At 40.5% G+C, this 22,251-nt stretch overlaps 1 protein-coding gene across 8 annotated transcripts in view; it reads left to right on the forward strand.

Annotated features, from left to right (window-relative positions):
- LOC125450835 (tight junction protein ZO-2-like) overlaps window positions 1-22,251 on the forward strand; it is a 121,929-nt gene that overhangs the window by 23,446 nt on the left and 76,232 nt on the right. Inside the window, exon 1 of one of the 8 annotated variants that reach the window (XM_048527149.2) lies at window positions 18,656-18,825. The exons of 3 other annotated variants lie outside the window; for them this stretch is intronic. Coding sequence is in view for 1 of the 5 variants with exons in the window: in XM_048527145.2 (XP_048383102.2) it covers window positions 19,386-19,409 (24 nt within the window). In the remaining 4 variants the exon portion in view is untranslated. Of the gene's footprint in view, window positions 1-18,655; window positions 18,826-18,936; window positions 19,138-19,374; window positions 19,410-22,251 lie in introns of those variants that run through there. 4 more of the 8 variants (XM_048527154.2, XM_048527152.2, XM_048527151.2 and 1 more) reach the window with 4 other exon arrangements.

Genomic DNA, 22,251 nt, shown 5'->3' on the forward strand with positions numbered 1-22,251 from the left:
TCCCTCTTCATTTTAAATACACTTGATTGTTTGTTTGTTCTGAAGCAACGCCCCCTGTAGTGGGAGTGATCACTTCAACAAGCTCTAATTTTTGTGTTGAAATGTTGGGAATGAGTGACCAGCAGTTGGCTTAGAAAGGCAAGTTGCCCAGGGACTGAACTGATGAGATTATTTTCACCTTTTATCTGTAAACCTTTCTGTCGTCTCGTTTTAATGTTTGAAAAATAGAATGCCTTTTTTAACCATCTGTATTAATTTCACAATTAAGTGTGGGATTTTTTTTGGTTAAAAAAAATAAATGAGCTAGGTCCACAAACTTCTAGCCCTGCAGCAAATATGCATGTAGTTACATATGCAAAAGTAAAATGTTGAATGTAAGTACAAAGGAGGATGAAGCATTGTTATTGAATATCAGTGCAGTACATTTTTGGGCTCAATTTATGTTAAATATTAAGTCAAGATAGGAAGTGACATTGAATTAGCTAAGTTGCAGTCAAGTATGGTGTGCAGCATGGTCTTTCCATTTAGAATGTGTGGTAGTTGTGTTTAAAGGTACAGTGCAGATTCATTGAAATGATGCCTTGAGTGAAGGATCATAAGTTTTTATGATGCAAGTTTAAAGAGAGTAATCTTTACAGATGAGTGAAAGCTTTTCAAAATTCTTAATGGCTTGTGAGAAGGTAAACTAAGCAAAATTGTCACTCAGTTGTAATTGGAGCATAGATTTGGGATTAGTGTGAAGAAAGGAGTGTGGATTGCTTATATCAGAGATAGTAAGAACTGCTGATTCTGGAGTCAGAGATAACAAAACAGGTGTGGAGCTGGAGGAACGCAGCAGGCCAGGCGTTAGGAGCAGGAAAGCTGACGTTTTGGGTCCGGACCCTTCTTCAGAAAAATGAAAAAAGTTTTTCTGAAGAAGGGTCCTGATCCGGAACATCAGCTTTCCTGCTTCTGATGCTGTGTGGTCTGCTGTATTCCTCCAGCTCCACACTGTTATCTCTGGATTGTTTATATGAAATGGATATGAAATGTTTTTTGTCATAATGGAGGTTAACATTTGTCATTTTGAAAGTCCAAGGAAATAACAACACCTTGAACTTAAAAAAAATACATAAAGGTGAAGTGGAATGGATCCCAATGCTTTGGGATGACAGTGCAGCCAGAAGCTCTGTCTTTTGAGATGGACTCTGGCAAATGAAAGCATTATTGACATCACCAAAATAAATCCTTCTGTTATGTGTCGATTGTGGAGTGAGAGATATTCCTGGTTATACATGTGAGACTAACAACATTGAAACCTTGATCAGTGCTATTTGTAGACACAGAGGACATATGCATTTAAAAGTTCTTGTTGCCACTGCAACTCCGATCTCTCTAATGAACTAAAGCACACAACCACAATGTTCTGGGACAGATACAGTGTGCTTTAATTTCTGTGGTTCAATGCCTACTGGATCAATGTAATCCTTTTAAAATCATTGAGCTGTACAGCATGGAAACAGAACCTTTGGTCCAACTCGTCCATGCTGACCAGATGTCCTAATATATGAATAAAACAGTCACTAAACTTGTGAAACAATGCACAACCATTGCAAGGATCTACGTGGCTCTTAACTCTGGCATTCCCACTGTAAACCTTGCTATATCTCCTCCATAAAGCCTCGGTTTTCCTCTCCAATCTTTTTGATTTCACTCCGGTGACTCTCGATTCCTTGAGAGGAATTTTTTTTTTCCCTGCTGTAGCCTTGCTTGTAATCTGCTATGGAGCATATGCAGCCCTCTCTGGTATGAAGTGTTTAGAGGAATCGTAGCCCTTTGAGTCAGGGGACTTCTCCTTCTCCTTTTGGTCCTGATAATTGGCCCCTTGTCCTAAGACACAGCCACCTTTTAGCTTTCTTCTGTCAACTGTTTTTCCACTGCTCAGTCTTATGGAATATTATTGAGAAACCTCCTAAGATTCTAAGGTTTTGACAGGGCAATACCGAGAGATGTTTCTCCTCTTGGGGAATTTGGAGCTGGAGACCACAGATTAAAATTGTCAGGCTCGGGGGAAGAGTTGCACATTTGAGACAAAGGTAAGAGGGCAGTCTCTACTTTCTGTGAGAACACCAAAGCAACTCTTTGAGTGCAGTGACATCTGCATCATTTAATGTGTTTGAGGCAGGTTTATAGACTTTTGATCAATAGATTTTTGTTTAATTATGTTCATGTTTTTACAGTGCTTTAGAAGATGCTAAATACATAACAATTGTTGCAATACTGGATTCAATAAGAAAAAATGGTGACGATATATCTCACTAATAGGCATCTTGGTTTGGCATCTGTAGTAGGGGGAAAAAAAAACTATGATATGTATTATAAGGAAATTGTGAGAAATCTCTTGACATGCAGTCATTGAAAGCCAATTATAGTCTTGTACAAGCGTGGCATGAAGACTTCAGATCCTGCCTTGTGGCAAGGAAATTGCAGGAGATTTTCTAGAGGTTTAACGGTTATGATTGGCTTCAATAATGTAGACAAGGAAAATCTAGTCTTTTGTCATCTCTGGAAATAGTTGACCCATGTTTAAAGCTTTTGGCAAGAATTACTTGGGCATGTGAGGAATCAGTATTAGCTATATTGTCATGTGCACTTGCATGAATACAGTGAAAAGTTTACAAGCCAACAATTACAGTGCCATCTTGAGTATATTTGTCCCTATGTACAGACTCTAAAGTACAAATTCTTAGGGAAAAATAAAAGCAAATGTCCAGCGTTGCAGACCGTTGTTATCTTGGGTACAGAAGCACAATCTCATAGGAATAAATTAGAAAAGCATGGAAGTAAAAAGTTAAGAATAACACTCTCCTTCCAAACCAGGCCACGCCAACACCTTGCCTCCAGACTGCAAAGGGCTTCACCTGGAGGCCAGGAGTCAGCACCAACTTCACCTCAAAGCTCTTGAGGCTGAGGGAGAACTTATACACAGCAAATGGTAATAATTTGGAACTTGCTGTTCATGAGGGTGGTGGAAGCAAAATTAGTCAATGATTTTGAAAGGAATGATGGCACTTAAAGGAAATGATTAAGTGGGGCTTTGGGGACTTAATGTTGAAGCGGTGCTGGCTGGATTTCTCTGTGGGGACCTGCCATTATGGGCTTAATGACCATCTTCTGTGCCATAAATGACACTCTCTTTCTCCTCTTCCTCCGCTTACTCAGCATTTTTCAGGGGAAACTACAGGTATTATGTAGAAATTTACAGCACAGAAACTGGTACAGTATTTGTCTGCTCTCCTATTTTGCCCCAGTCTTCACCGTTCTGTTTTCTCCATCTTGCTTTCGCTGTGTCCTTCTGTTTACAGATTCTCAAGTGTTACTTCCTTGAAGGAGGCTCATTTGTATCTGCAGCGGCTGTTAGGATCATTGTGATTTGATGCTTTTCTGTTAGCTTTTCCCCAAAAACCTGCACATAATCATCTAATGCCCCCTCGAATGTCTCTTGCAACTGCTACTTTTTCTTTTTAAGTGCATCTATCATTAAATGGGGAGTTGCTTCATGGAGATTATAGAAACTGCCCACAACTTGTTGGTGGAACCTTCTATGCTCTACCTATCCCTAACCTGTCACCTCTCCATCTTTCCTATTTGAAGAGCACTAACCTAATCAGAATGTCTTGATTTTTAGTTGCCCTCGCCCTCGCCCTCGCCCTCGCCCTCGCCCTCGCCCTCGCCCTCGCCCTCGCCCTCGCCCTCGCCCTCGCCCTCGCCCTCGCCCTCGCCCTCGCCCTCGCCCTCGCCCTCGCCCTCGCCCTCGCCCTCGCCCCCCCCTCTTCTTTTCTCTCTCCCCCCCTCTTCTTTTCTCTCTCCCCCCCCTCTTCTTTTCTCTCTCTCCCCCCCCCTCTTCTTTTCTCTCTCTCCCCCCCCTCTTCTTTTCTCTCTCTCCCCCCCCTCTTCTTTTCTCTCTCTCCCCCCCCTCTTCTTTTCTCTCTCTCCCCCCCCTCTTCTTTTCTCTCTCTCCCCCCCCTCTTCTTTTCTCTCTCTCCCCCCCCTCTTCTTTTCTCTCTCTCCCCCCCCTCTTCTTTTCTCTCTCTCCCCCCCCTCTTCTTTTCTCTCTCTCCCCCCCTCTTCTTTTCTCTCTCTCCCCCCCCTCTTCTTTTCTCTCTCTCCCCCCCCTCTTCTTTTCTCTCTCTCCCCCCCCTCTTCTTTTCTCTCTCTCCCCCCCCTCTTCTTTTCTCTCTCTCCCCCCCCTCTTCTTTTCTCTCTCTCCCCCCCCTCTTCTTTTCTCTCTCTCCCCCCCCTCTTCTTTTCTCTCTCTCCCCCCCCTCTTCTTTTCTCTCTCTCCCCCCCCTCTTCTTTTCTCTCTCTCCCCCCCCCTCTTCTTTTCTCTCTCTCCCCCCCTCTTCTTTTCTCTCTCTCCCCCCCCTCTTCTTTTCTCTCTCTCCCCCCCCCTCTTCTTTTCTCTCTCTCCCCCCCCTCTTCTTTTTTTTCTCTCCCCCCCCCTCTTCTTTTCTCTCTCTTTCCCCCCCCCCCCCCCCGCCTTTACACTCTGAGCACCTTTCACCCTTGACAATACAACTGGGGCTACTAGCTTCTCAATCCATCTCTTAACCACACAGTGATACCCACTGATTTGAACTTGTATGTCAGCCATGTTTATGCAGAACTTTAGCAAGAGCTTTCTGGAAGTTTGCGTTCATTATGTCATAGAGCAGCCTATTGTGAAACTTATTGCAAAAGGTCAAGGGTGGCTGCTGGCAGAACTCTGACTGTAGATGATTAATCAACTTACACAGGTAATCTTCAATTCTTTATTGTTCCTATTATTTTTCCAGTTTTGTTGATGCAATGTTGGTAGATCTCTGGTCACCCAAATTTGCTATACTACTTGTGTATTCTTCAAACCAGTTTTCATTGGTCATTACCAGCTGAACGATGATGGCATCATTCTCATTTCAAGCCTACCCATGGCCTTGCCCCTCCCTATCTCCAGCCTCTGTGATCTTCTGCAGCCACACAACTCACCAACAAACAATATCTGGGCTCTTGTTCTTCCCTGGATTTTATCATTGCCCTGTCAGGGGTCATGTTGCCACTGTCTTAATGTCTGTCTGTGCGCGTCTCTCCATGTGCAGGCATGTCCTAAAAGCTACCTTGCCTTTTAGGTTTCCTGTGCTCGTGACTCTTTTATGTGGCAAAATGGCAAGTTTAATTTGATAAATAGTTCCGTGAAATGCTTTGTGCTTTACATTAAAGGGGTTTCAAATACAAATTACTGTTACTGATGGAAAGTCATATTTTCAGTTGAATACTTTTTGAGAAGTAACTATTTAATGCAAGCCCACCACTTTTCAACCTTCCCCTTTTGGCTCAGTGCTTGAATATTTAAGGGATATCCTTTTTTTCCACCTAATTAAGCTATTGTTTCTAATATTGGAATGTTTCTCCATTGCATTTGGTCCCTCATTTTGAGGGGATGGTGTGGTGGTAGTGGTAATGGATAAGACCCGGTCTAATATTCTTGGACCATTGGTTCAAGTGTGGCCAAGGCAGCTTGTGGGGCTTAAATCTGGAATTATTAATTTGATTTGAAAGCAAGCCCCAGTGACAGTGCCATGAAACCGGAATCAATTTTTGTAAAAATCCATCCTTCAAGGAAGGAAAATCTGCTCTCCTAATGTGGTCTGACCTGCATGTGAGTTCAAACCCAGTAATTTGGATGAATCTGAACCACATTCTGAAATGGGTTCAGAGATAGTAGGAACTGCAGATATTGGAGAATCTGCGATAACAAGGCGTGGAGCTGGATCAACTCAGCAGGAAGGCTGACATTTTGGCCGAAATGTCAGCTTTCCTGCTCCTCTGCTGCTTGGCCTGCTGTGTTGATCCAGCTCCACACCTTGTTATCCTATATTCTGAAATGGCCGAGCAGGTCACTCAGTTTAAGGAAAGTTGGGGATGGTCAAGGGATGCTCCTGTCAGTGGTGACCACATTCCCATTAAAGAATAACAGTTGGTTGGTGAGTTGGGGGGGGTTGGTGGTGAAGGAAACTGGCTGTCTTAACTGTGTTGAAAATTGTTGTATTTTGCATTGGTTTTCTGAAGATCTCTTCCAAGAGGTTTTATACAACTTTCTTTAGCTTGGCTTGATTCAAATTATAGTGTTTGTTTAGTCCCCCTTTTTATATTGTATCCATACAAATGCATTGGGTTAACTTCTGCTCATCCTCACTTTCATGAAGTTTGTTTTTTTTTTGGCTTTTAAAAAAAGCAAGTTGTATATTTGGGTGTTAATTTTGTTCTTGCTATAACCCAGGTTGTAACATGTTCAATCATGTGGTGATTGTTGTATGCTAGGTAATTCTGTCTGGGAGTAGCTAACTGATTCATCATGTGGTCCCTCTGATTCACTGGGATTAACAAGCTTCTGAATTCCCATCTGTTACATACGCCAAGAGAAAGAGGAGTTTTACAGTTTATTCTTAATGTTGGTGGCAAGGCCAGTTTTTATTTTTGTTTCATGGCTCTTGAGTCAGCTTGACTGCTGCAGTCTGTGGTGCAGAAACACCCAAATGTCTGTAAGGAAGGAAATTCCATGATTGCCATTCCTTCACTGTTATTGAATCAATATAGTTCCATTTCAACACTGCGGCTGAGAGGGAGAGTTGAAGGTGATGGTGTTCCCTTGTGTCTGCTGCCCTTGTCCCCCTCAGCTGTAGAGAAATTTGGCTCAGGCGGTGAAGTTGAAGGGGATTTGATGCATCTCGTAGATGGTCCACAGAGCTGCAGCTGTCTGCTGTTGGTGGTGGGATGAATGGTTAAGGTGGTAGATTAAATGCTGATCAAGTAGGCTGCTTGTATTGAATGGCATTGAGCTTCTCGAATGCTGTTGAAGGTGCCTTCATCCTGACGGGAGGAATGTTTTTCTTCGTACTCCTGACTTGTGCCTTGAAGGTGGCAGACAGGCATTGAAGAGTCAAGATGGTTGAATGAAAGTGAAGTGATTCAATAAGACCTCAATACTAGAATAAAATATGAATCAATTTTTGCATAACATGGAAGTCCATTGGCTTAAGTACCTGCTGTGGCACAGTTGGCAGTATTCTTTTCCAAGTCCAAGTTGTCGGATCATATACCTCTCCAGAATGTGAACACAAATCTAGAGTGGAACAAAATGACACTGTATTTCCCAAATTACAAAAGGGATTGCACATAGATATTTCTTAAGGTGTTTTATCCCTTGAGTGAGATACGAATGGTGCTCTATAAATGCAAGTTCATCTTTCTTATAATATACTATCTGTTGGGTTACAGATGGTCGATCTTTCTTTCCATAGTGTGTCTTAGATTGTCAAAATATCACATTTACTATTTAGTACATTTGCATTGATTGTGCAATCTTCAGAGTTTTTTTTGTCAGTTACAGTAAGCGTGTTCCAATGTACAAGTTCTATTGTCCTCAACTATTTGGACTTTGTGGTTGACTCCCTAAATTTGTTACCTTGCATGTGTTTAGACAAAAATGTTTCAACACCGACACTTAAAGTGCTATATCTGTGTGGTTCAACATTACTCTGGGATGTTGCAGTATTGGAGATTCTTTCAAATGAAATGTTAAACTTGGGCCCTGATTATTCTCTTGGGGTAAAACTCTCTGGAAATATCTTCAAAGAAGAACTAGGGAATATTTATCTTTCAGTCAGCACCACTGAAAGAGAGGCTCATTATCAGCCCAAGAGGCTGTTGGGTTTGGAAGTTTAATCCTTACTACAGCTTGCATTGTTTGAGCTGTCTGACAGAATCACTACCACTGTCCTCTTTCCAAGTGGGGCTTTCTTGGTCTAATGTGTTAAAGGAAAACCATTTGGTAGTCCAAAGAGAAGAGGCTCTTGTCTTAAACAGGATGTAGTTTCGTCCATGATGGCAACTAGGTACAGATTACATTAATATAATAAGCAATAGTTTTGTTGCAGAGATTGAAGAAGACCCCAATGGTAGGTCCTACACCCTCAAGATCCTAGGCTGTTCTTTCCAAGTCCATATGATGACATTATATTGGGTGGTGCTGAAGGCACCCCTCAACTGTAACTCTTTCAGATCCTCACTTATACAACATTGTCTGGTCCTTAATCACATTGCTGCATGTGGCAGTCTGCTGTGCAGCGATAGGCTGCCATGTTTGCTAAATAGCAAGAATTTCATTTCGAACAGAACCTAATTGGCTGTAAATACTTCAGAATGCTGTCCAATCATGTAAGGTACTAAAGAAATCCATGTGTTTTTTTAAAAATTGTGTGCTTTGAAGCTTCTTTTTGTAGGATTTTTGATCAGATGGCGGAATCACAGATAAAGTCAACATTTGCTGCTTGTTCCTAATTGGCCTTGAACTGAGTGGTTCATCAGGCCATTTCAGAGGGCACTTCAGAATCATCCACATTGTGGTCTGGAATCGCACGGAGGCTAGGCCAGTTTAAAACAGCAGATGTCCTTCTCTAAAGGACATCAATGAATCAGCTGAGTTTTTACTTTTGCAACAGTTGATGAAAATGGTCTTGTCGCTATTACTGAGACTTGCTTACAACTGAGGATTTTATTAATGAAGTTTTAAGTGCCATCAACAGCCATGGTGGGGGTTTTTAACCGATGTCCCAGAACATAGCCCAGGCATTTGGGTTACTAGTCCTGTGATATTACCGTTACTCTACTTCTGCCCTTTGAATTGTGAAGTACAATTCATTGTATTTTGGGTTCCATGAGTTTCTTTTTCTAGGAAACATGAGAAACAAAATAATTCAATTTTCCCAGGGATGTCCAGTAGAATTTTCTTGCAGCTCTCTCTGGGATTTGGATCTTGTAGTTTAATTGTTGCCACATGTCAAAGCATTATAAGACATTCATGGAGTGCCCAAACATTCAGACATTTGAATAGAGACTTTTTTTATTCTGCAAATGTGTAGTGAGTTTTTAAGGGACAACTGGAAATAACAGAATTGTTGATACAAAGGGAAATTTGAATCAAGTAGCAAGTTATCTCTGCTCAATACTGATTTTTTTTTTGAGGCTGTATTTTTCTGACTAGCTTTTACACTGGCTATCAAATCAATAGACCAGTCAGCTTCTGCAATATTCAATTTTTGCAAGTTCAAACAGTTTTTAAACAAGAAAAATGTAAGAATCACTCCTACAAAGTGCTTTGGGATATTTCGCTAGGTTGAAGTTTCTGCCTAAACCCTCGGCTGTCGCTGAACTCTGCTAAACCTGCATTTCTTTTTCTTGAATTTTCTTTCTTTTTGTCCTTCATGCCTGCTAATTCAGTTGTATGTTTTGTCAGATGTCGATGCTGATGAAAGAGGAAGAATGAGAGGGATCAGATTTGAGGAAATTGGCAAAAGAAAAGTGACATGAGAACTTTTTTTCCGTCAACCCGCAAGTGGTTGGTAACTATCACTGCCTGAAGTTATGGTGAAGTAGAATTTTTAGTTCAGGCTTTAAAGACGGAATTGGATTGTTATACAAGGAAGAGGACATGTAGGGTGACAGGCAAGGGTTGGGGAATGGCATGCGGTGAAGAGCCAGCATGTTATGACTAGCTTTATGCTTTTTTTTAAGAGGAGTGATTTTCTTTTCCTTTTTTTTTAAGATTAATGTCTATAATGCAGCTCAAGAAGGTATTTGGTTCATCAAGTCTATGCTGCTTGCTTTTGGAAGGGCAATTCGGTCACAATCATTGGCTCTTGTACCCCTTTATAAGCTTTTCTGATGAACGTCAGCTTTTGTGCTCATAAGATGCTGCTTGGCCTGCTGTGTTCATCCAGCCCCACACTTCGTTATCTTAGAATAGTTAGGTGCATGATTTTGACACAGACTCCATTTTTCTATAGCACTCGGTCCTATCCACTCGCCTGTTGGCTTTCTCCAATTAGAAGAACAATCCCAGCTTCTCCATGCAGTCCACATATCTGAAATGGAATAATTTTCACACATCTCTGTTTTCCTGTCCAAAGACCAACGTCCTCCATAGTGTCATATACAGGTTAAGTACAAAGAATTAGTTTTGTGTGGCTCAGGATTCAATGCACTGAGTTTTGAATGACTACGGAAGTAATGTCAATGTTTTCATGCTGGGTGATTCAAACCATGACCTCTGTAGCTGATAGTGATAACATTCTGCAAATTCCAGTTTGGGTTGCAGTGTACTTCTGTTAAGCGTACAGATAAATAAACCTTTTTAGATTATCTAGCAATCACATTTTTGACATTACCAGGAGTGCATTGTTTGAAAGGAATTTGTATTTTGGTAAAACACCCAAATCTAGAGAAATAGAATGGGTGTTTGCCATGATAAACCAATCTGTCCTTTTACCTATGGTGACAAACTATTTGTCTTTTCTTTTAGTTTGTTTGAAAAATCTATTTTCCAAAAAATTAGGTTTGAATTCTCCTCCCCAGATGTGATTGGTGTAAGATCCCTAATAATATTTAAATTTCCTTTTTTTTACCTTTTGGAGACTGAATTTATTTTCAAACGTGTTATGTTGTTACTTCTGTTCCTATGAGTAGAATACTTCAATTTTTATCTTATTGAAATGCAGAAAATGACACTACAATAATGACGACTCAATTATGACTTGTTTAAGCTCCAGGCTTGACTCTGAGTGACTTTATCCTTGCCCACTCTCTCCCACCAACACCACCCCCACCCCACACTTGTGTAATTGGGTTCAATTTTCAAGTCTAAATCTTGAGCTGGATTTTACATGGCCCTGAGGACTGTCAGAGAGGATAACACAGATGTGTGAAAATTATTCCATTTAAGATACGTGGACTGCATGGAGAAGCTGGGACTGTTCTTCTAATTGGAGAAAGCCAACAGGCGAGTGGATAGGACTGAGTGCTATAGAAAAATGGAGTCTGCGTAAAGGCTATTGTGTAAACTAGGTGGGTGCCTAGCTCATCCTGATTGGTTTTTCTGAAACCAATGTTTTGGAATAGGGGTGAGTGAAATCTGCAGCCCATCTGCTATATCTAAACTAAGGGTCAATGGAGCATTGTTTGAAAAACTTAATTGACTCCATATTACGTTGCCCATGCTGTAATATGGTTGGTTTCCCAAACCTGATATGATGTTTGCCTTTACCTGATGCAGTTATGTGTATGTTATCCTTTGTAACAGAAACTGGGTATGAATATCATGGTATCCAAGATAACAACAGCCCTTTATTGCAGCTGTAATGCACAAATGTTTGAGGTTACCTGACACTTGCAGTAGTGTCATGCTTCAAATGTTCCTGGGGTAGGCTGGAGCATGAAACTATTAAGCTCCCAAGTCACATGTTATGATACAGTGATGATAACATGAACATGTCTCTTAAAAGTGTTACTGACTGAGGCATAACACAAGAGCTGATTTTTTTAAAAAAAAGTTTTTAGAAAGAGTGAGAAGGAAGGGTATTATCTTTTTGAGAAGTGTCTTTCACAAAGTACCTCCTCAGGCCCCTCTTCATTCCTTCTCATCATTCTTGCAGCCTCTGCATTGCAGGAACTCCATCTCTCATTGCCTACAGCCCCCTTGCCCCCACACCCTACATTTGCCTCACTCTGCTGACCAATGGGGTGCTCTTCAGGAGCCTGCTTGCAATCCTGATTGTGTGCTTCCTACAGAGCAGCCCACTGAGTCTACAAGAGCAAGCACTCTAAAGAGTGGGACCTCTCCTCCTCCTATCTGCAATGGTAGTCCAGTTCTACCTTTTTTCAGTAATGCTGGCTGTAGAATTATCTTAGAAATTATATTGGTGGTGGATGTGTTTTTTTTTTCAGTAGGTTTATAACCAAATTTACAAGAGTTTGTCTTGGAGGGGAGGAGGACAGATGTATAGGCAAAAATAGCCCCTCGTCTAGTACTGTCAAAGTACACTCCTCTGGTTAAAATAAATCGCATAGAATATATTTGATGAACGTAAAGACTACTGCATTTGATTGCAGTTTTCAAATGGAAATATTTGTAATGTTTTTGATTGCACACTTTTAAGATAAAGTATTCTCGTCTCTTTTTAAAAGAAAAGACAATCAAGATGCCATCAGGTACGTCTGAAAGACATGACACTATTTCTAAGAAGAGGTGATGCTTTCTCCGTGCTGTCTTGAAGCCAATGTTACATCTTTACCAATATCACAAAAAAATTGCATTTAGTCCTTTTTGGGATCTTCAGTGGGGAAAAACTGGTTGCTATTTTCTACATGTTTAAAGTGGCTTTTCCACTTTTTTTTTTCTTCCTGTATCTTAGTAGCATTACCTTTTTGGATTATGCTGAGGTTGTGAAAGGTGCAAGTTGAAGATGATCCATAATTTTGCAGATGATGTAATGTTTAGTGCAAGTTTAGAACTTTAGAAGAAAGTAACTTCTGGGGGATATTTACTGACAGAAATGAAGATTAAAAAAGTAAAAGTTGAACCATCTACTTGTAATACAAATTCAATGTTTTTAAAACAGTAAAAGTGTAGATGCAACACTTTTTAAAAAAAAATTCCTTTTAACTTTATTTAAAAAAAGCTTCTGTTTAGTAACCAAAACACATCGACTAAGACCAGTCACACACTCTAGCATCTCGGTAAGTCTAAGTCACTTGTAACTTCGTCTTTTGGGTTGGAACTGCAGATAGTTCTTCCTGGAGTTATCTCACACCTGCTTAAATGCACTCTGCTTTAAGTAACTTTTTTTTTCAGGGTTTTAGTCCCAAACCAGAATTGTTGGGATATCAAGTTTTTACTGTAAGGTAACCTGCTTAACGATACATCCTTCCATTGTCAGGAGCACAGCTCTGTATCTCGCTATCCAATTCTGAGGACTTCACAGAACTGACCTAAATTTGAGGTCAAAACAAAACTGTGACTGACTTGTTTATCTTGTTCTGTCGTAAAACTCTGCTAATATATACATTCACTCCCTTTTTATTTTCCAACCCCCACCCTCTGCCGAGCCCTACCTCCGGTCCACAGCCTTTTAAGAGACCTAAGCAATCTTCCAATTCTGCCCTCTGGAGCATTCCCAGTGTTTAATTCTGTACCATTAGTGAGTGTGTCTTCACCTGTCGAGGTTGGTTGGCTTGCCAAGCTGCTTTGTTGTTCCACAGATATTTCATTACCATGCTTGGTAACACCCTCAGTGCCGCCTCTGTTGGTGTGCTTTCTCACCTGGTTTTTAAATTTTTGGGTCCGTTGTGATGGATTGCCTCACTTCCAGGTTTCCTCTGTAGTGGAATGTATATGGGGTAGAGTCCAATGTGTTTGTTAATGCCATGCTTCGTGGAGTGCCATGCTTCCAGGAATTCTCATGCTTGTCCCAGGACCTTGGTGTTGTCCCAGTCAAAGTTGTGGCTCTCCTTGTCCACGTGGATTGAGATGAGTGAGTACTGGTCATGAACATCAACTGGCTACAAAAAGACACAACCAGTACTCACTCGTTTCAATCCACATGGACAAGGAGAACCACCACTTCAACTGGGACAGGCTAAGGCAGAGACAAGCACAAGAATTCCTGGAAGTCCGGCACTCCGCGAAGCAGGCTTTTAATAAACACGTTTAACTCGAACTCATATACGTTCCACTATGGAGGAAACCCAGAAGTGAGGCAATCCATCGCAACGTACCCCAGAGTTTTAAAAACCAGGTGGGAAAACACAAGGACGCTTCATCAGAGGCTGCACTGAGGATGTTACCAAGCACGGTAATGAAATGTCTGTGAAACAACAAACTAGCTCGGCGAGCTAACCAACCTCCACACCTACAGCCTGAGCTACAGATCTACTCCAAAACCTGTTTTCACCCTCTTTAGCTTTAATTTCCTCATCCAAAATTACTGCCTCCCTTTTCTCTTCTTTTTCTTTTAAAAGATGCCATTTTAAAACCTTTCCCTTTTTAAGCAAGCTTTTAATCACCTAATATTTCAAGATGTGATTTGGTGTAATAGAAGCGTTTTGGGATGTTTTTATGTGGGGGGGAAACTGCCTGACTGTGTCAGTGATAACTTTTTTTTTCGCAGGAAGTTGTTGCACATTAGAAGTCATGGCCAACATGGGCTCTTGAACTACAGTACTTGATTGCCAGGCATGTGGTGGGTGAGCCAGTAAAGAATAACTTAAGGTTTTGTGGATCCTGGTGGACAGTCCCTGAATTATGATGCATTAGACCTTACCAATGGCTAGGAAAGGCTAGATAAACTGAGCTGCTTGGGATCTTAATATACTTCTGGTGTTAATGATTTCTCTGCATCTGCATAGCTAGTCAAGAAAAGTACCTGAAATGTTAACGGAGATTCCCTCAGTCCTGCACTGGGTGTGTCGTCCTCCTGGATATTTGTGTTTGTAATGTCTAGATTGGTCTTGAGAGCTCAGTCTTCATGACCTGGGTGAGCATGTTATCCACTGAGCCGCAACTCTCTCCTCAATATATGCCATTCTACTTTCCAGTGAGCAGCTTTGGATAACAGCAAAATTCTATTTGATTCAAGCACGATGCTTAATGCAAATCAGTCTATCTCTTTGTTACAAAACAGCCAGAATATGACAGTTTGTATATCATTAGAAGCTGATGGAGCTAGATGTGATAATTCATCTGTCTGTTATTGTGTGCAAACATGTGATTTTCTTTTGAACTTGATTTCCTGACTTAAGTTTACTTTTCTGTGCAATATGACCCTGCAGTGAAACCTGAGGAAAGACTTGATGTTTATGTAACCAAAACGTGTACAAATTGATCTTTAAAACAAGTTGGCACGCTTGCCTAACACTGTGTTTCAGTACTTGCTGTACATTCAGGACAGAGAAACAGCATTGTGCTAGGAATAAAAGACTTACTTTTCAAAAAAAAAGTTGATTTTCTTCAGTGTTTTGGTTTCCTTGAAAACCTGGCAACGCTTTTACTGAAGAATTTTTATAACCAGCCTCTGCCGTGCTTTTGATGGGAATAAAACTGAAAAAAAAAACAATGACAAAGGGGAGAGGCGAGTTCTTTGTGGACTATGTCTTTTCTCAGCCTGTACTTCTCACAGAATTCTGTACAAAATAATTTGTGTTGAAATGTGTTCAGAGATGGAAAATGTGTTTGTGTGTAGCTTGGAAAAGGAGAAGTAGCATTTTTGAGTATATTTCCACTTCTTTTGAAGAAAAAAAAATTAAAGTAGCATAATTAAGTAGCAATATATCAAACTGCTTTATTTTTAACTGATAATATTTAACTGTACTTGGGTGGATAGGATAGTTGCCTAAATCGGTGAAGAATAGATACAAGGCTTATATTAATTCTGCTAAATCTTTTTTTCACTGCAATAATGCTCAAATAGGGCATTGAGCCAAAAGAGACCATCAGTTTGCAATAGTTACAAACGAATCCAATAGAAAACTCGGGAGAAAATTCTTCTTCATCCAGACCTCAGTGAAATTGTGGAGCTCGCTACTACATGGAGTGAATTGAGGTGAATAGTTTGGGTATTTAAGGGGAAGCTAGATAAACATATGACTGAGGAATAGAAGGATATGCTGCAGGATAAAGAAAATTGGGAATATTCTTTGAATCCCGACAGTGTGGAAGCAGGGCCATTCAACCCAAGAGTCCATGCGGACCCTCCAAACAGCATTCCACCCCTTATCTTATCCCTGCAATCCTGCATATCCCACGGCTAATCCACTTAGCCTGCACGTCTTTACATAACCTGGGTAAGTTAACATGGCCTATCCACTGTAACCCGCACATCTTTGGCCCGTGGGCGGAAACTGGAGCACCTGGAAGAAGCCCATGCAGACATGTGGAGAATGTGCAGACTCTACACAGTCACCAAAGGGTGGCATTGAACCTGAGTCCCTCATGTTGAGACAGCAGTGCTAGGCACTGTACCACTGTTCTTGTGGTGCATAAAATGCCAACCTGGGCAAGATGAACTGAATTGTCTCATTCTTTTTGTTCTACATTTAGATATTATTATTTTTGTACACTTGACTAAAATCTCAAGAAATTGACTTTTTGTAAGCTTCCAAATAGCTGCCATCACCCAACATTTTAAGACACTTGAAATAATCATTTGAGACAACCTTTAAAGCAAGCTACCTGAGTTGTTGTCATATCAAAATGTAACACTTTTCATGCACTGTGACTGGAACAGGCCAATGCTTCCACCTCTGCTGTAGATGGAGCAATAATGGGGTGGTTCTATCCCTTTTGTCATTCATATTACAGTGTGCTGTGTTGACCAGTGCCCAGAATTGATCACAATGCTATAATTGACACATGGTCTGTGCATTCTACCTTTTTTAATGAAACCAAGGAACCTGCATCCATTTTTGACAGCCTTCTCAAATGATCCTGTCTGCTTTCTGTAGATTGATGCGTGTGAACTCTCGGGATTCTGTTTCTATACACTGAGCTTTTACAACAGCACTGTTTTAGTGCATTCCAATGCTGTCTCCTGGCTGGCGTCTCATTTTGCACCCTCTGTAAACTTGAGCTTTTCCAAAACTCTGCTGTCTTTAGCGTAATGCACCCATGTCTTTCACTGAACTGCACTGGACCCCAGTAGGAATGTGTCTTTTAATACTTTTTTTAAAAAATCTATTTTTTTTTTCCCCCTTGCATCACCCTTTCTCCATCACTCTAGTCATTTCCAGCCCAACACCCTCTGAAGCCTCTTTCTCTGTAGTTCTGGCCTCTTGCACATCCCTCATTTTCATTTTTATTCTTCACTGCTAACCATTTCCTCAGCTGCCTTTTGACTTAAAGGGTTAAATTCTCCACAGCAATCTACCCTTTCTCCTTGAGGGGAACAGATTTTGACCTCATGGTAATGTCACTGGTCTAGAACTGTAGAAGTTCAGGCTATGTACTGGGCACGCAGGTTTAAATAATACAAATGCAGCTATTGCAACTTAAATTCATTTAAATCTGAAATATAAAGTCAGTCTCCATTTCGGGGTCACCATTACAATCAATGATAGATTGTGATATTAAAATAGAAATCTGCTTTCACTGAATGTCCATTTAATGGAGAAAATCTACCATTTTTACCTGGTCTTGCCTGGCTGGCATGTGACTCCAGACCCACATTAGTGTGGCTCATAACTGCCCACTGAAATGTCCCAGCAATGTTCGCATCCCATGAATTTTTCTTAAGAAAAATTCTCCTTTTAAAGACTGCTTATTTGACAATTTTTGGTTAGCTGTTGTAATACCTGTTTGTTTGGATTGGTGTTGAATAATGTTAATGGTCCTGTGAGAGGCTTTGGAATGTGAAAGGTACTGTAGAAATAAAAGCTTTATATTACTTTTTTATCATTTGTCCTCCCAAAGGAAAATATCACTTGAAATCCTTATTTTGGCCAGTTACTAACTTAAAGCTTGTGATGTGACCAGGATCTGTATCTTCTAAATGTACTGGTGAGTTCTCTTCCCTGTCCACAATTTTTTGTTTGAAAATTTATATTTGAGCAATGTTTTGTAGGGTTTGGTACAGAAAACACCAAATTAGTTGGCATTATTAGGTTTGTGCAGAATTCTATTGTCATGGGCACCAGTTGCAATCCATTTCTTTAATTTCATTAGTTGAATGTCAGTGAATTAATCCAGTCTTAACAATTAGATGATTGGATGTATTTGAAAAATCATTCAATTGGATTAGTGATTTTAGTATTGAACAATGGCTGTAATGAATCTGACTTGTTTGGTTTGTTAAAGTGGTCTCAAATACTTGTTTTCAATAGGTGCTTTGTAAAAACCTTTTTAGGATGGGACTGTTAATTATGTTGGTGCTTTCCACTGTAGCATTCAAGTTTACACTCGTGTAGTAAATGCCACAAAAAAGTTAGGATTTTACGTAGGCCCACAAATCTGTGTTTTTGCTGAAAGTCCATTCCTATTTATTAAAAGAAATGATAGGTATGTCAGAACTTTTTTTTTGAGGGGGTTTTGCCAGGTGAATAAATTTATTTCTGCAAGTGGAAGGTTTGATAAGCAGGAGATAGTTTTAAGATAACTAGTTGTAGTGACCTAGAAGTGAAATCAACAGTTTCCTTCCAAAGGAAGGCGGTGTATATTTAAGAAGCAAGAGAATTGCAAGGCTGCAAGAGAGAATCTTGCTACTTTTGCTGGAGTAGGATAGTTCTTTCAAAGAGCTGGCACAGGCAAGACTGTCTGTATCTCGGCCCTGCAATGGCCTGAATGGCTTTCTTTACTTTGACAGCTTGCTTTAACATGCAAGCCTTGTCAAGGTTATTAACACCAAGAACAAGACTCAACTGTTGGAAGATTAATGGTCTTTTCAGATGGAACAATTTTGGAAGGAAACGTCACACTTGTCTAAACTATACCCATTGTACTTCCCCTTTACTGACCTGCATTGTAAGTATACGTGCTACAAAGATTTAGCACGTTCCTGGAGCATCTAATTGTCAGGTTATCAACTCTGGATGCAGTCCTGGAAGTAAATCGCCTAATCTTCCACCTGTCTGTCTCATCCAGTCTAATAGTCTGTTTTCCCATCTACTATACTCTTTACATTAATGAGTTCATAATTTACATGAGCATTTTTTGCAATGTTTTTATTTGGGGGAGGGGTACTTGTGGAAGGTTAAAAATATATTTTGCTGTTTGGCTGTAGCTTCCAGCAGCGTCCAGGACTCCAGAGTAATTCTGTTGGGTTGGCAACTCCTCTCTTTCTCTCCGGTTTGAACGAGATCAATAATGTAAAGCAAAATTGAACTGAAACCGGATCCAAGTCAACAAGGATTGACATTCTCTCTCTTTCTCTCTCTCTGTCTCTCTCATAATTGAAGCAAATTTTCAAGTGAATTCGCCCCAAATAAGTGAGTTTAAAACAAACTTTTTTTCAGAAAACTCTATTGGTTCCTATCGATTGCAAGTTCGGAAATATAGGGTCGGGCGGGCGCATGTTTTTTTCAGCTAATCTAGTCGTTCCGGGCAGATGAAAGCGGTGTTAACTTTTTTTAAAAAAAGAGTTGAATCTTCAGATGTTGGGTTGAGGAGATATGCTTTTTTTTGTTCAGTTTGTCCCGTGTGCGTTTGGAACTGAGCTAAGTCAAGGTGTGGATTCATTGCTTCTGTAATGTGGAGGGGGGAAGCCAAGGTATTGCTGAGTACCAGTAACTAACAAAAAGGTAACATGGAAAAGGCAAACGCCATGAAATGTTTGTCGTCTTTCTGTTGTTTTTTTTTCTAGTTACCAGAGGTGAAGCCTATTTCAAACTTAAGGGAAAGCTTTTTTCAAATATTTTAAACTTCAATATTTGTGTTTTTTTTTGGAAGAGTTGAGCCTCCAGGTGTTGGGGGGGGGCGGAACCCAGGTGTCTCCTTCATAGTTCCTGTAGTTTTTTTTTAAAAACCTGTCTGTTGATCTCTTTTTAAAATGGCTGTCAGGTTCCAGGACCAGGCAAGTGTTGTGTGGAAATAATGCATGATTTTTAAAAATCTTTTTTTTTCAAACTTTTTTTTGTCCAAAGTTTATACCTCCAGCTTCAATTTGTCAGACACTCCCAGTTTAGATGAGTGTTTGTCTTCTGTGTTAGGGCTGTACTGGTTGTACATTGCTAAATCTGAAAAGGTGTGTTCAGCTGGCTAGGGTTTTAACGTTTGTGTCTCTTCCTATTTGTGCTGTGTACAAATGAAGGCAGAAGCTGGAATCTATCATAGTTTTGTGCCTGTTTCTTTCTATTTAATCCATCAATGTCTCTCTAAATCAATAGTGTAACGCGTGATACTACTAATTTTACTCAAATAACATGACTAATCTGCTGCCAAGAACAGTTATTGAACAGGTACTTATTCCTTTTACTTTGCTGCAATATTTTGAACAAAGGATACCTTGGGCAGTTTTTTAACCACAGTAACTATATTTTTCATAAATAATTAAAACCTCAAATGTGGCTGACCTGAGTAACATGCTGTCTCCTTGGGTGGTTGTGGGTCAAAGGCTTTGCTCAGAGGCTGTATAAAATTGGAGAGCACAGAAGAAAGCTACTTAGCCTATTGTACTTGTGCAGACTCTTCCTTCTGAATGAATGAACAGCTCAATTAATCCCCATCCTCTTACCCCAACATGCTGCTTTGACCCTCTAAACTCTTCTACTGGAGCAGAACAGTACTGAAGGAGTGCTGAACTGTGGCAGGTGCTGTCTCTTGGATGAGGCACTAAACTGGGGGGTAAAAAACCAAAAGAACTGCAGGCGCTGTAAATTGGGAACAAAAACAAAGTTGTTGGAAAAGCTCAGCAGGTCTGGCAGCATCTGTGGAGGAAAAAACACTTAACGTTTCAGGTCTGGTGACCCTTCCTCAGAACCGACTAAACTGGGGACCTGTCTGTCCTATTTTTTATTTTGGTTTGTGGTAAAATGATCCAAGAATTACTTCAAAGAGGAACTTTGGGAGTGTTATCCTCAGTGACTTGGCCAATATTCATCCCTCTAAAATGGATGAACTGGATATTTAGTTAGTTATGGATTGTGGGATCTTGCTGAACTCAATTGATTGTAAGTTTCCCTAAATTACAACAGTGGCTACCCTTCAAAAAGTACTCCGCTTAGCTGTAAAGAGCTGTAGGTCATTCTGAGACTGTGAAAGATGCTATAAATATGGTGCATGCCTGTTTCTTTAGATTGCACTTGAACAGGAATGGTAATGAAAGCAAACATAACTCGCTGCTGGTTTTACTGAAAGGCGAAAAACTAATAATGAAGCAGCAATCTGTGCTGATTCTTTTACTTTCCACATGTTAAAAATTCTCAACTTTGCAATGTGTTTACCTGAGTACTACAATATATCCTTTTCATTAATGTGCCCTTTAAAATTTAAAAAAAAAATTGCTGAGATTAGAGAAACAGGAGTTAGGAAGATGGAGTGTTGTTTTATAGGAGGGAAATCTGTATATTTTATGTAGTTTAAAAGTTTTAGTGGAGCTGTGATCCAATAATGCCACAGTAAGGCAATAGGTATCTGGAATGAACAGAACCAAACAGCCATCTCCCTACCCAATGAAAAACAAGGGTTGCAAAAGAAACAGGGACAACCAAGAATGAAACTGCTAAATTGCAGTCAACCCAGGAACAGAAGGCATAGTGACTAGAGAGAGATGGCATATAACAACAATATTTAAGCCTTTTTTTTGGTTTTAAAGTTTTAAGAACAATTTGCTACTTGTAGAAATGAGAGCCCACCCTCATTTTCTGGCAAGAAGGGCTAAGCAGCCTGGCGGGAAAAATAAATTTCTTCATTTTCACAACCTTTATACTGCTAAGTAACAGCTCTGAAAGCATGAGAGCTGGTAGTCTAGTAGTTTATGGCATAGTAATACAAATCGCCAAGGAACTTTTGGCAATTTCTTAACTTTGTTTTTAAATCCATTCATGGGATGTGGGCATTGCCGGCTGGGCCAGCATTTAATACCCATCGCTAATTGTCCATGAGGATACTGGTGAGTTACCTTCTCGAACTACTACAGTTCATATGCTAGAGGAAGACCCACAATGCAATCAGCAAGGAAATTAGTGTTTTTACTGAAACAGTGAAGGAACAGCAATGTATTTCCAAATCAGGATGGTGAATGGCTTGGATAGGAAATTGCAGGTGATGGTTTTCCCAGGTACCTGCTGCCCCTGGCCTTCTCAATTGTGCTGTGTAAGGAGCCTTGATGAATTTCTGCGGTGCATCCTGTAGATGGTACACACTGCTGTTGAATGGTGTCAGTCAGACTGGCTGCATTGTCCTGGATGGTGTTAATCTTCTTGAGTACTGTTGGAGCTACGCCCATCAGGCAAGTAGGGAGTATTCCATCACACACCTGACATGTGCCTTGTAGATTGTGAACATGTAGCTCTTGAAGAATCCTCTAGATTCGAACTATTAGCTTGTGCTGTCTGCATGGATCCTGCCTGACCTGCTGTGATCTCCAGCATTTTGATTTCAAATGGTGGACAGGCTTTGGGGAGTCAGGAGAAGAGTTATTCCATGATAGGTTCTTGTACCATAGTATCTAGATGGCTGGTCTACTTCATTTCCTGATCAGGTGGTAACCCGCAGGGCATTGTGAATGGAGGAATTCAATGCTAGTAATTCTGTTGAATGTCAAGGGGTGACTGTTAATCTTCTCTTGAAGATGGTCACTCCCTGGCATTTGTTTGGCACAGTTATTACTGGCCACTCCTCAACCCAAACCTCTACATTGTCCAGGTCTTGCAGCATTTCAATATGGACTGCGTCAGTATCTGAGGAGTCATGAC

The sequence above is a fragment of the Stegostoma tigrinum genome, chromosome 3 (genome assembly GCF_030684315.1).
Source record: "Stegostoma tigrinum isolate sSteTig4 chromosome 3, sSteTig4.hap1, whole genome shotgun sequence".
Lineage (NCBI taxonomy): Eukaryota > Metazoa > Chordata > Chondrichthyes > Orectolobiformes > Stegostomatidae > Stegostoma > Stegostoma tigrinum.